Genomic DNA, 14,597 nt, shown 5'->3' with positions numbered 1-14,597 from the left:
GTGAGTTTCAAAGAAGTGTTATTTCACCGCACGGCCGAGACGCGACGAAATGCCTTTTTTTTCTCAACCTCCTTGAACTATCGAAATGTTTTTCGTTTTTTGTGTGTGGTAATGGAAGCCAATAAACTTAATCTGCGAACGTCAGACTTAAAATACTTTGGCTTCCTTTTCTAACAACCAATCTCTAACTATGAGATTAGCGATAACTTGATTTTTGACAGAATGCTTTATCAGCGTATAGGCTGTATTGGTATTTGTCTTTAGTGCCCTTATAAGTTAACTATAGTCTTCGCATGCACCGGACTTGATATGAGGGCTGCACGTAATTGTTTTGCGAAGCAGTACTGGCGCAACGTGCGCCGCAACCGGTTTCTCGCTGCATTGAATCGCACGTGCCCGGATGCTAATCGGTGACAGCAATCTGAATAGCGCGACGCGCATACCGTTCTCGACTTCGAAAGGCAGAGCACGTTCGGAAGAGGCTTAAGTCGCGGGAACAGAGACAAGAAAGAATGCGCTGCTGAAACACCTTATTGATTGCCGACGGCTAAGCTAACGGAAGTGAGGTGGTGATTAGCAAGGCTGCCGTGGAAGAGATCGTCACTTCCGTCTCGGTGCTGATACATTAAGTTTATTTCCGTAAATACGAACGATGAGGAAAAAGAAAACTACAGCAGAAACCGTTAAACCACGATTGTCACAGCCAAAGCGTACGGCATCATCGTTGATGAAGAATTCTTATTCGCATCCGTGTTGGATTCAACGGCGAATTCGATCGATTCAACGTGCCAATCGTCTGAAGCTCTGAACTTGTTTGCTTGCGTACGAGACGTGCTTAAAGGTGTTATACTGTAAGCGCCTTTGGCAGCGGTTAGGGCATCGCTATTCTGCACTGAATGCCCAGAGCTCGTAGCTAGCCTCAACATACTTATGTTTATCTGGCGCACATATGTACTGCGATGACGTCAATCGTGTGTGTGTGTGTGTGATAGCTCTCGCCGTTGAATGAGGTCACGTGTGTGTGTGTGTGTGTGTGTGTGTCTGTGCGTGTGTGCGCGCGCGCGCGCGCGCGTGTGTGTGTGTGTGTGTGTGTGTGTGTGTGTGTGTGTGTGTGTGTGTGTGTGTGTGTGTGTGTGTGTGTGTGTGTGTGTGTGTGTGTGTGTGTGTGTGTGTGTGTGTGTGTGTGTGTGTGTGTGTGTGTGTGTGACGCCACATCAAAGCATCCCATGCGCGAAATCACGAAATTCTTCACAGTTCCCATCGAGACACTAATGTACTACACCTCAGCGCATTGCATTCAACATGGCGGAGACACTTGCGTTTTGTGCCCCCCGAAACCCGATCAACACGGCACTGAGGGCTCTGTTAACCATCTTTTCCACAATGCCACCTGGGCAATGTGTCAGACGTAGACGTAGGAGGGGGTCTTCCGCACAGCTTCGGCGCAGAGAGGGACAGCACGAATAATAACTTTGACGTTCGCGTGACTGGAGATGAAGATGTTCGCTTCCTGGTGCTTTTCTTTTTGCAATATACCTGCGAGAACGTTAATTCATGTGTGGTTTTAAACTGAAAGCGGAGATTTTTTCCTCTGTTGTTTTATTTCTGGAGAAGCCTGCTCCAGAAATACGTCCTTAATCAGGTCAGTTCAGTTCAACCTTTCTTTTTCATTGCCGCAGGAGCTCCATCCATTCCGTGAGCTTCGAAGGCAGTGCTATCGGATAAATAAGTCATATATTGGGCTATAGGTAGTTGATGCGTTACCAGAGAAACGCTAAAGAGATAAACTTGACACATGAAACGAGAGCGCTCGTCGTTAACTTCCAGCTATTGATTTCCCGTTATGAACTTCACCGCTCCTTTCCCTCACCCGTCACTCATTTTCATATTATTCTCCCCCGGCGTTGGGTAGCCAACCATACTTTTTTCCTCATAATATGCAAGCTTTCTCTCTATCTTTCTCTGCAGGCGGACGGTTGATTGGGCGCTCCTCATATTCTTAGACGGGGCATCGGACCACGGGTCCTCTCTGCGGATGCGATCACTTTGTCGCGCTGGCGACAGCAGCGCCACTGGAAGCGCGCAAGATCTCGCGGCCATCTGCGACACTTACAAACCACGCAGCTGCGTCATCTTGATGCGTGCGCGAGTACGCGCAAGTGCCGCTTCCCCGCAGGGCCGCATTCACAGCGTATCGCGGAGGGGATGCGTCGCTTAGCGCGCCGCCGTCTCGCTGGCGCCGCACGGTCGACCGCTACGCTAGGTCGACTTTGTGGCTTTGCCGCGTCGCGCGCAAGTGTTCCAGCAGAAGCCCGCTGCAGTCGCAAAAACCGGCAACGCACCGGCGCCGACGCGTCGTAGGGGCCGAGCGTCGCGGGGAGAGGCCGAAGTCGTCGCTGTTCTCATCATCGTCGCGTGCCACAGGCGCAGCCAGCGCAGTCCCGTAATAAATTTAGCCGACGTTCCAGAGTCGTTCGGCCCTGCTCATGTGGTCGACTCTGCCTGGCTGGCGCCGGCCGGCGAGTCTGGTCCAACGGGGAAGGTGGCGCTCCAGTATCGCGGCGTGCGACCCGTGCCGGCGGGTCGATAGTGGCGCCGTCTGGGAGCCGGCTGTATCTGGTGGCGTATGGAGACTCGGGTGAGGAAACCGACCGCTCGTGTGTCAGCCTGGTACGCACCGGCTGCTGCTGGCAGACACGAGTGTCGCTGGCGGCAGAGTACTGGCAGTTTGGATATTTCAGTAGATCAAAATAGCATTCGGAGCAGGGCCGCAGCCACAATTCTTTTTTTTTTTTTCGGGAAAGGGGGGGGGGGGAGAGGTCAATTAGCCTTCACGTACGTACGTGCCTGTGTTTGAATGTGCGCGTGCATATATACACAAGCAAAATTTAAAAACTTCGAAAGGAGGAGTAGGGGGAAGGGGGGGGGATGACCACCCTTGGCTAAATTTTGACTTGTCCCAAATTTTGGCTTGTCACAGTGAGGAAGACGAGCTGAGAGGATTACTTCCGAAAGTTTCGATAAATTGGACTTGTGTTTGCTCTACTAATGGAAGGCGCACGTATATATGCTGCGAAAGAAAGTTATTCAGGGAAGGTAAAAAAAAAAAAGAAGGGGGGGGGGGGCATATGTCGAAGAAGAGACGAGCGACTTGCTAAATGGAGCAGTTAAGCTTTCCGGCACGCAATAGTGCCTGACACCCGTAAGCACATATAGAATGAGGAAGAAAAGCGCACAATGTAAGAAATATCGCATTATTCTAGAAACACTTTCCAACCTGTGCGTGCGTGCTGTAATAAATGTGTCCTGTCGCGATCCCTGAACGCTACGTTGGCACGCAGTGTTTCTTAACTCACCTTTCCTGTAGGTCAAGGCATTTAGCTCGAAATTCTCTTGCAGACAAGTATCCTCAGAAGGCACATTTTAAGGGATTCAGATATTCGTCAAGAAGAAAGCGAGAAAATGTCGCTGTATATACGTGTTCAACATGGTTTTTTATTCCATTTATTCCGACTACGGAGAACTTCTTTCGAACTGGGCTTTTCGCAAGCAGCTACTCTAAGAATACTATAGAAGACTATATCTAAGAAGGCTATATAAAAATAAAAGAGCATTGTTGTCACACGTAAGTAACAGCCACAGGAAGTGTCTACCGCCCTTCTTTCTTTGTCAGAGTTCTCCAAGGCTCACGGGATGTATGAACAGCTATGTGAGATGCGAAAGGCAGGGAGGGTAGCCGTAAGATAAATGTCCACTTTACTATGCTGCACAGGGGAAGGGGTAAGGGGGGACAGAAAGGTAAGAGAGAAAAGAATCAGAGAGAGAGAGAGAATTTAAAATGTAATAGCGGTATATTTGTGACGAGGACATGAGACGAAGTGCCAGCGCCTTCTATTTGTGCTCTTGTCTGGAGTCCCGCTGTACACATATTGCATAACACATTACGTAGCGGTCTTCGGTTTTTATTATTGTTAAAAATCACGCATCATACATTTCGCGTCTTGCACGACTAATCGGCCCGACCTTTGAGGTTAATATATGCGTGAACCGTGAACAGCCGCTCAGTGTTTGATATACAGTGGGGACTATATGCATGTAGCACATTTTTCGCAGCTGCGTTCACGCCAAGGTGAGGTTACACAGAACGCGGAAACCGATGACACCGTTTATATCACCGCTAACGACTCTAATTAATATTGCGGCAGCTGTGCCTTAATGCGCGTGCAGCGTATACCGCTGTCGCTTCGGTGGGAACCGCTACGTTGCTCACAGCGATGGCTTCTCTTGTGATCTCGCCTCCTTTCACTACTGGAACACGGTGTCATGGTGCTGCGGCATCGACAACACATGAGGCAAAATTTGAAATAAGGAGCGTCGCGGCAGTGTCTTGTCGTGGAAAGCGGCCAGTCATCTCACTTGCACCAGCGGATCGCCTTATACCTTTGCGTGTGATGTTTGGTTCTTATGCGCTGCGCAAGAAAACCGCAATATAAACTTTTTTTCTTTCTCCGTGCTGCATAAAACTTGGGGGCAGCCACTGCAGCGCTTCTTCTTGCAGGCATGGGAGAGACAGATAAGCACTACACGTCTCACTCGAAGAATAAGCGGTCTACTTGGGTATTTCAGACGACTTGCCGTCTTGCCGTTTTTCCGGAACAGATTGCGATTCGATGCGGCTTCATACAAATTTCGCCATTTCCTCGTCACGAGTAACTCCGGTCTGACGTAACAGAGCAGTCGCGTTTCCTGCGCGCCAGGCGCCCCAGTTTCGATATCGGCCTTAAAATTCGATGATGAATGTCTCAAACTGCGTGCAACTTATGGCATTGTTGAAAAATGGGTATGGCCTAAATTGTGACGCCTACAACTTTGCCACGCAAGCGACTGACCTCAACTCGATAATTAAACAGTTAATTAACGAGTTCTTGTTAATTAGTCGCAAAAGTGTCATTTCAGCCGCGACAAAACATCTCCGCCTCGACGTAGGGTTCGTGTTCTAGAACGACAGAAGCCCGACTGTCGCAGTTTTTGTATTAAAAAACCTGTATACTGTCTAAAAACAAAAAAAAAAGACTGTGTGAGTCGCAGGCCCAATAGAGCTCTAGCGTTCTACTCTTAAAGGTGGAGCTTAAGTGTTCACCAAGCTTATTTATTTATTTATTTAAGGCCGTTGTTAGCGTTTCTTTCTTTAAAGCAGGCATTCTGCAGAATGTATATGCATTTATGAGCTTTCAAGAGGAGACCCTACATACTGTTTTCCTGTTTTCCATGTACTGCTCAAAGTTGTACTGTACATCCAAAAACTTGGAGGGCGCTTGAGCTTCGCCTTCTATACAGTCGAACGCGATAGCGCAATAGGGCCTCATTAGCATCCCCTACTCATTCACTTGCCACACTTCGCTTCTCGCTGGACATCTCAACCAATCGCCAGGAAAGCAACGTCTGTGCGCATAGCATTGACCGTTTTAAACTCACATAGAATGCGTACTGCAAGTACGGTTGCGAATAGCGCACTGCGCCATCATTCATCATTTTGCGAATTAGCGAAGTACCCACTACGCGTCCTACGCAACACGCGTACAACAGGCAACACGCGTACTTACGCAGCTGCACCATGTGTCGATGCTGTTACTGATGGTGAAGGCATGAACACTTCAGCGCGCACAAGCGTGGACAGAGGGAGGTGATGAGAACAGAAGCGCTTACGTCGCACTAGCGATAATTGTTTGCGCGCGCTTAAAGGTTCTGCTATGGACCACCAACTTGCCCGAAAAATCGGTGCTCTTGATTATGATGATTAGTTATAATCATTATGAGCTCACTAGCAATCACTTCGACGCTTCAGTATCCACGTTTTTTGATGAGAACATTGGAGCGCGCGTAAAACTGCCATCCCGAGGCAAAGAAACGAAAAGCAGGGACGTTAGTCAGAAGATGTAACCGGTTAGCTAAGGTTCACGATAAACATCTGAAATTTGGGCACATATTCGCAAAAACAAAACAAAAAATTCTTACGCGAGCATTTTTCGTAAGATAAAATAACTAGGCAACCGTGATGATGGGCATATGAAATATATAATGAAGCCATCTAGCTCATGGCAAAAGATCACTCACGTACGAAGAACATTATGAACTTGTTCCCCTACACACTATTACGCTTCCCGACCTCTAACATTATTCCACTCTAATGTGTCGCGTTCTGTCGCGTGTTCCCTTTGGCGACAGTCTGCAACCGTTGCTCTTGTTCCACCTGATAGTTGTACACTGTAACGAAAGAGTTGCTCTCGATCACAGGTCGCCACAAGAGTCGTCGTGCTTTATTTCAAAGGCGATTGAATCCCGCTAGAGCAAATTTTAGTACGGCACGCGCTGTTTGCGGCTCTCTTAGCGGCTCCGAGAGGTGATGAATTACCCTAACAAAAGAGTTCCGTGCAGAGAAAAAGCATTCTGTAGCTTGGTTCGGGTGTCCAGTTTATTTATTTAGTCATTCGTTGAAAGCCTCGTTGAACATTTGTTTTTGTTTTCTCGTGGCCTGTGTACACTAGAAAGTTCAAGGCCGTTTCCTCTGTTCGCTATTTATTTCTTTTTATCCCTCCCGGTCTCTTTGCTGTTGTCAACATCGGTTACAGACGCATTAGGGATGTCCAGCTGCCAACGTAGAACAACAACATATGTCCGAAGCAGAAATTGCAGGCAACATCACAGTTGTTGTTTCCAAAGGACACAAAAAAATAATGAAACAAAATAAACGCAAAAACACGAAGAACGCGGTCGGGTATACAACCCGTTGTTTCGCAGTATTTTATTTGTCAATATCTGGCGTGCGTGTTTTTCTCTTTCTTTTTTTTTGCTTTGATTTCATGCATCAGTTGCCCTCACTCACCGATTCGGAAAAGCATAGTGGCACACAGACGTGCACATGACGACTCAAGTAAACACACACACACACACACACACACACACACACACACACACACACACACACACACACACACACACACACACACACACACACACACACACACACACACACACACACACACACACACACACACACACACACACACACACTCACTCACTCACTCACTCACTCACTCACTCACTCACTCACTCACTCACTCACTCACTCACTCACTCACTCACTCACTCACTCACTCACTCACATGCACGCGCTCACGCATAAACGACATAAACATTTTGGTATAAACGAAAACATACAAAGACAAGAAGCCGGCGCGTCAGAAGATAAGTTGTCGCGCGCCCTTCCTGCATAAACTGGATCACGCTGACCAAGCGCCGAGTCCCTCCGGCAGCGTCACGCCGCGGCGTCGGACGGCGTGACGCGCGCCGGCGCCCTCTCCCAAGTTGATCCACTAGCCCTCTCAACTACGTCAGCCGGCGAGGGGGCAAAATGCGCTATCCGTGCGGCCGCCGCGCGCAGTGTGTACGCTAGAGGTTGGGCACGACACACGTGCCTCCGCGTTTCCTATCCAGTCTCGCGCACTCTCGCCAGGCCTCTGCGGCCCCTTCCCATTCATTCGCCGACCGCGCGAAGTTGTGCGCCGCACTTGGCCGTACATATAACGCTTCCGTCGCACGCCAATATTCAGATCATCTTATAGCTTCGAAACGCTATATAGAGCAGCAGCGCCAGCTGCGTGATTTCGCACTTTATTATTCTCGTTTCTACCGCGCCGCCTGCGCGAAAGAAAGAAAGGAAGAACACATAAGTCAGCCTGCTGGCTTTTTTTAAATTTTTATTCGGTGTGCGAGGGAGCACGGGCAGAGAGGATCGTGAAGCGAAGCGCCACGTAAGAAGAGTACAGTCCCCACATCCGGACGCGTATGTGCCGCGTGCTCTAATAAGGAGAGCGCAACTGCAACTCGTGATCTTCGCTAGGAGTTGAGCATCTTTTCCCCCTTTCTCGTTCCCCCTCTCTCTCGATATCTTGAGAAGACCAAAGACAAGAAGACTGCTTGCATCTCCTGGTGAATACTCTGATCGTGAGAAAAGCGACAACCCCGATCTGTGATACGCCGACTGGAGCCTCCACTGCCTCCGTCTTAGACTTTCTCTTCTCAGCATCCGTGAGAGCCGCTTTCCTCTCCGACCTCGAGCCACGGACTCCAGAGCAAGGGAGCCGCATCACCGCCACCTCGGAGAGACATGGCCTACTCCCCCGTCAAAGTGATGCGATACAAGGTGAGCCATACCATCGACTAATATCGCTAAAAAACTTTAATTTTGATGACAGTTAACTTAAAACGACACAGGAAGAGTACGCTCTGTTGGCGGTAGGAGCACGTGCTGATGCCTCGTGCGAATACTCTTTTTTTCGAAGTGCGTGGTCTCTCGTGTTTTGCTCCTCCAAGACTCTGAGATTAGAGTGTCAGCTCCTTCCCGCTCCTTTCGAATTTTTCCTCAACGTTTTCGTTTCTCTGCAGCGTGGTCTACTTTTCAGAGGCCCGACTTGTTATGTCCATTCTTTTATTTCGCTTTCTGGTAGCAATCGCGGCGCGAAGTCGTCGTCTTTACGGGCGGAAACCGGGTCGTCAGTATCATTAGTGGAAGTGCTGCGATCGACAGTATATCGATCTCAACCAACCACGGAGAATGTGGGTTCCAAGAGCTTTTCCGGCTTGGACGAGGCGGGCACACAGGCTTTGCATGCCTGCCGTGCAGTGAAGAGCTGATAGGGGGATTACGCGTCTCCTCTCTGTAAGGTCCAACAGGATGAAAGGCCGAGGCGAGTGACTTTCACTTTCGACATACGGACTCCATTAATTAGGTCACTTAAGGGAAATAATACGCGATTCGTTGCGTGGAATATGTTTACGTCGGATAAAATCGCTGGTGGCGCCTCTAAAAGCAGGACGCCGGCGCACATGTTGCGCTACGCACGACTCGTATATGTGCGACACGCTGCGGCTGCTGCGTGCATACACATCTACCGTATAATGTCGGACGTAATACGCAGAAAGCGCCGCCACATCTCAACCGCTATACAACGCAGTCGAATGCGTGTGCCATTTTTATCACCTGGCTCACGTGCTTAGAAAAAGGGATTTTTCGAAAAAGATCGATGAACTCTAGTTGAAGTGACGTTCAGGCTACAGTGACGTTCTGTAACCCAAATGCGTAGGCACGTTTACAAAAAGAAAAACAAAAATGCAATGCTTTAACAAAAAAGAAGGCGTGGTGAAAGGTTGAGGGGGGGGGGGGTGAAAATTATAACTGCAGTAGATACAAGTAGAAATACGAGTTATGGATTGCGAAGAACAAGATCTGCATGAGCACGCACATATCGCCAAAAAGATTGCGAGTGAAACTATAAATTGAAAGAGGGTTGAGTTCCACAGACTCTTTATAGACGGACTAACGATAAAGTTAACGTGCGCTTATATTACTGTCGCTCAAGAACTCTGCTATCAGTGTACACGGTTTATTTAGTTCACGTTGAAAGTGTATACATGCGATGCTGAATCGATACAGAAATGTAAAAAAAAATGCAATCGTGTTAAGACACATCCCAGGTTACATGCTTCATCTTGTTGATAAGAATAAGCCGAAAGCCAAGTTTACTTGAAAAACACCGCAAGCAGACACACACTTAAACGTGCGGCCTAACGGCTCACTGTTATTTAGCTAGCAGAGGTGACGTCACAAGTCGAATGCGCAGACTGCCTTCATTTTTTAAACTGGCTGCAGGTAGCGTGCCGTTTACCGTCCTTTATCTTGTAGACCTCTGAAGGTCCGGCCTCGTCATTTTGAGTCGACGCTATAGGGACATAGCCTGTCTTAATTTAGGACTTGAGGCTTAAGGCCTATGCGTAAACGCACTAGGTGAACTGTTCTTGTCCTGTTTCATTTCCTTGCTGTTTGTAAACAAAGCCACCTGTACGAGCGAGAATTCGTGTCACAGGCGCAAGGCTCGCCACGTAGTTCACTGCGCAAAAGCACTAGCGGAAACTAGTTAAGCTTTGTCGAACGCGACGGGTTAAGGACACGGTGTAGTTTACTTACCGCACCAAACATTCCGTATCGTACCGACGTAGACATGTGCGAAATGTCATTGGATACGTATCGTTCATTTATTTTAATTAGTCCCTCGCTATAGACAAAAAAAAATGAATGCAAGTTAGCTAGGCATAGGCTGTTACATTTTCCACGCACGCACGTTTGTGACGCATGTTTTTAACTCTGTACAGTATACCAAAGACCACTCGTTTCCGGTGCGTGACAGCCACTAACGCAAAAATAGAGTATACCTTAATGCACAGGGGCTCTTAGCTGGGCGTGTTGGTTCGCGTACATTTTGGCGAAACAGCGCGAACGACGATGCATGTGAAAGAGCGCTTTGTCCTGTTCGTTCTTTCACGTGTCCCGTCCTTCGCGCTGCTTCGTCTTTACGACCTTAATGATCGAATCGAAAAGGCCCCCCGCACGATTCCAAAGGGTCAGGTAAATTCCAGGGTTCTCGCGCGGTAGTAGCTTCCACGGTTTTCCATACGACCGTTATCTGTATCTACCCCCTTGCCAGTCGCGATGCAAAGATTTTTATCAGGCGTTCGTCGGTTGTGGGATCTAAAGGGAAGTCTTTGTTGCGCAGTGTTTACAATGCACACGGCCCTATTCCGAGCGTCTTAAGACGTCAGACGGGTTTATCTCGCTGCATAATTTCGCGCCGGTCGTCACACGAGTATCCTTACGCTCACAGTAACTTTCCACTGAGATCAGGAGAGTTGCTGCGAAGACCGCGTCTGCAGTCGGTGCTTATTGCAAGGAAAGATAACCACGTATCTTACCACAATCGCTCACCAAAGACGTAATCGTTAATTGATAAAGGAGAAGCAGAAAATGAACGACCCTCTATAAAATGACATTCATAGATAGCGAGCCTAGAGCAGCACTTAAATTTTAAAGTTGAGAATTTCGTAAAAGGCAGAGGGTTATAATAAGCAAGATTGAGCAGATATGGCCAACGTGGCCGGAATGCTTATGCCTCAATAAAGATCCGTATCTCTTGGTGAGATTAAGAGGAGATACTGCAGCTGACCGGGCCATGATAATTATACGTTCAACAGACGACTGTTGCTCCTTGGCGTCTAAAAAGCGTTACTGGCGGGCCTGAGAAGAGGGAAAAAATACCGTGCGTTTGATAGCATTGTCTGCATAAACTCATACAACACAGAACCTATGCAAATGCACATAAATGGTTTCGAACGTTTAGCAGGGATTACGAGAGAACTCGGTGCGACGAAGGCTTGACGTGTTACTATAGCACGAGAAAAGAAGCGTAATGTGGTTGAGAGGGCGCCTTGTATTTCATTCACTCACAAGAACATGAGACGGTGGTAGATTATACACTCGTGGTCTCTGGTATTTGAAGCTAAGCGGGAACGTCTATTGGTGTGGCAAATCGCAAACCCGAGTAAAGAAAATACAAACGAAAACTCTGAAAGAGTGCGTTACCCGGCATACAGCTTAGTTTTATAAACTGAGCCGAACCAATGACGTCAAGGTGCGGAGTACATATCATATCCTGTACGATTACGGTCAAAGTGGGAGCCCTCGCCTAAAAATCTCTTCCTTCTGTTTACGACTGGCTCACCCGCATGGCATGCTTTTTTTTTTTCGTCCGCGACGCATGGCTCCGCCGCTTGGCACGTAAGTGCGGCGAAGCGGATGTTACGTGAACAGGGGGCGTTGTCATAGCAACGGGCCCAGGCGCACCTGTTCGCGCAGCTCCGCGAGCTGTGTTGACTTGCCCTTCCACGAGGCTGATCTAGTACCCGATATTCTCCGTCTCTAGCCGCGCTGCGAAACATCCATCTGTTTACAATGTAACACATGCTCTTTGTTGACGTTCGCTTATAAAGCGCGTTATCAGAATAGAAAAATCGAAAGTTCCAGCCGACTCGCGCGTTTGGAATTACTTACTTTTTGCACTGCGCGGAGCGGTAATAAAAGGTTCTCAATCACCTTCATCGCACGCCGAGAAGGCCATGAACGAAACTCGTCGCGATCAAGTTGGATTCCTCTGAACGCACTGAGTGTCCGGGTCAGGAAATGGTGTTCTAGCATAATGCGAAGAACGCAGGTCGGAGCGTTAAAGTGCGTGTAAGTATAGATGTGTCGTTTGTTATGCAGCCGACAATTTTTTTTTTCGTTCAAATAGCGAAGACACAAGAACTAGAATTCTCGTCGTCAGTTTCACCATTTCGAACCTGCAAGTCTGCTATAGAACACCGGTGCGAAGACATTCACGCACACACATTCGCACCGTTATGACAACGTAGCCGCGTCATTTGCTCGATTAAGAAGATGCGGAAATAGTTAATCCGCGATTATAAACCTGAAAATGGAGAGCTGTCGTGCAGATAAAAAAGAAAACGTCACGCCCCCCCCCCCCCCCCCCCCCCACCCTGTGAGTACACCACATAGTGCGTAAGCATGATCTGAGATTTCATCATTTTACCCATTACTATAGCTGACGCTCGCCGACATTAGGGATCATTCGTCAACACTAGGGGACGTTATCCATAATTTATCTAACATTAGTCGACAAAATACAAAGAACGAGTCGAAAAGACATTCTTCTCCCGTTAGGCTCTTTTTATAGACGAAGCGTTTCGCGTATTATGCAGGCGTACCAGTTGGCGCATGCGCGCAATCCACGGCTACACTTCCTGCAATGTGCTATACCCGGAGAAACAGGATTAGGTTTCGTTATCATCTGAGGCGCCCCGTAAAAACCGCACCTCTTCCTTTCTTTCTTTTTCTGTCAACTCTCGTTCTAGTTTGTCCTTTAGCGGCCACATCCGCCTGATGACGATGAGTGAATAACAATTACCTTTCGCAAACCGGTCAATGGAATCGGCGCGGCGCGCCCGCACTCCTCTCCGTTAAATGTCTCGCGTCTCAGGCCGTCCGGGCATCTAATCCACGGCGTCGACAACTTGCGCACAATTCCTTTAAATGAAGCTTAACCCGTGTGACTGTGGTACTTCCTCTCGACTACTCAGTGCAGTGCAGCGAGGGCCACGGGCCGTGCAAGCCGCGATGACCGGGAAATCGAGGCTATCGACCCAGGCAGCGTTGTCATGGATAAAGCATGATTCGCCAGCTATATTCCGCGGATCTTCGTGTGATTTTTCAATTGAACCGGCGACGCGCGAGACAAAGTCAGAGAAAGACCATGGAAGGCCATGCTCTATCTTGATTAGCTTCTACTGCAAGATTTGTGCCTAGCTTGTCTCAGAGCAGTGGGAGGCATGTGTCGTCGCCCGGCGCATCTACGCTGATGACGAGGTTCAAGTGAGGAGTGGGATCTCATGGAGAACGAGATGCGTTTAGTTGCGTAATTACATTAAGTGACACAGGACGCTACTAACATAATTATCGGCGTAGACGAGGTGAACGAAGGCATGAGCCAGCTACCGTTTTAGGACACCCTAAATCTCTCACAATCGGTGGCAGCGGTGGGAGTATTCTTCGTGTCATAATCTCAACGGCGCCGGCATGTCGTCCTCCGGCTAATACGCCAAGGGTAACAACCTAAGTAGCAGCCTTTGCTACGCTGCGCGCAGTAACTGAGACGAAGCAAACTAGACGACTGCAGAAGTGTTAGGTGACCGATGAAGCGATCGAGACGGAATCTACGTAATTCTAAGAGTCTCTCGGAGAAGGTCTTAAGTCCATGCTATATGGATCGCCGGTCTTTGGTGAATTTGGGTTTCTCACGAGGCCTGCGTGAAAGTTCCGTGTAAAGCGCAACTACACATGTCAATCAGGTCTGGTTTAAATGCTATAACAGCTCACAAGCACGAAATCTAAACGCCGATTCTAGTTTCGAAACTTTGCGATGTTGTTAGAAGAGGCAAGATATTACTGTCTAGTAATATAACGCTTATTGTCTGAAATGAGTCAGAATTTTTTTTTAAAGGAAGAGGGAAAAAGAGAAAGCATTCCACTCTTTTCACCATGTTCGTATCCTTAACCACACTTTAGTTTGTTTTTGTTTTTTTAAACTGAAAGCACCACATAGCAGCTGGTCCGAACGCGTCAAAAAGTTTCATACAGAGGAGCCATTTGTTCAAACTATATATTCATGTCACGGAAAGGCGAGTCGCTTCGCTGGTTGGAATGACACCTGCATAAATACGCGTCAGAGTAGCCGCCTTGGAATGCGGCGATAACTGGTTACCATAGTATACGGGCGTAACTCGAAGAAACTATAGTGCTGTGGCTTCGAGAATGAAAACACGAAGTCGTGGTGAGAGTGTCTGGCGCCAATAACTGTCGGCGATTTCATTCGCTCGGCCTTGAGACGTGAGAAGCCGCACTTAATTGGAGCAAAATCGGTAAACGGTGCCAACTTTCGCAAACAAGCTACGAATTAGAAGAACCATGCGTAAAGGCGCACGGAAAGTTTTGCAGGATGTGTTACGAGAGTGAATGAAAGTGTCGTTGTACTAACATCTATCTAAAATTTTTCATCTAAACTGTGCAACGGTTGGATTGGGACTTTACCCTTTCCGTATCATTTGCAAGGTTTGCAACGCACGAATTGGTCGGCATATATGACTAATAGATA

General features: G+C 48.1%; 1 protein-coding gene across 2 annotated transcripts in view; it reads left to right on the top strand.

Annotated features, from left to right (window-relative positions):
* Positions 1–7,437: 7,437 nt before the first annotated feature.
* LOC119383296 (sodium- and chloride-dependent glycine transporter 1) overlaps positions 7,438–14,597 on the top strand; it is an 87,115-nt gene continuing 79,955 nt past the window's right edge. The window contains exon 1 of one of the 2 annotated variants that reach the window (XM_049412474.1): positions 7,438–8,203. In XM_049412474.1, the coding sequence (XP_049268431.1) occupies positions 8,168–8,203 (36 nt within the window). In that variant the 5' untranslated portion in view covers positions 7,438–8,167. The remainder of the gene's footprint in view (positions 8,204–14,597) is intronic. The other variant, XM_037651365.1, reaches the window with a different exon arrangement.

Source organism: Rhipicephalus sanguineus, chromosome 2 (genome assembly GCF_013339695.2).
Source record: "Rhipicephalus sanguineus isolate Rsan-2018 chromosome 2, BIME_Rsan_1.4, whole genome shotgun sequence".
NCBI classification, from domain to species: Eukaryota; Metazoa; Arthropoda; class Arachnida; order Ixodida; family Ixodidae; genus Rhipicephalus; species Rhipicephalus sanguineus.
The sequence above is the reverse complement of the archived record's forward strand: the minus strand, read 5'-3'. Positions and strand labels throughout refer to the sequence as shown.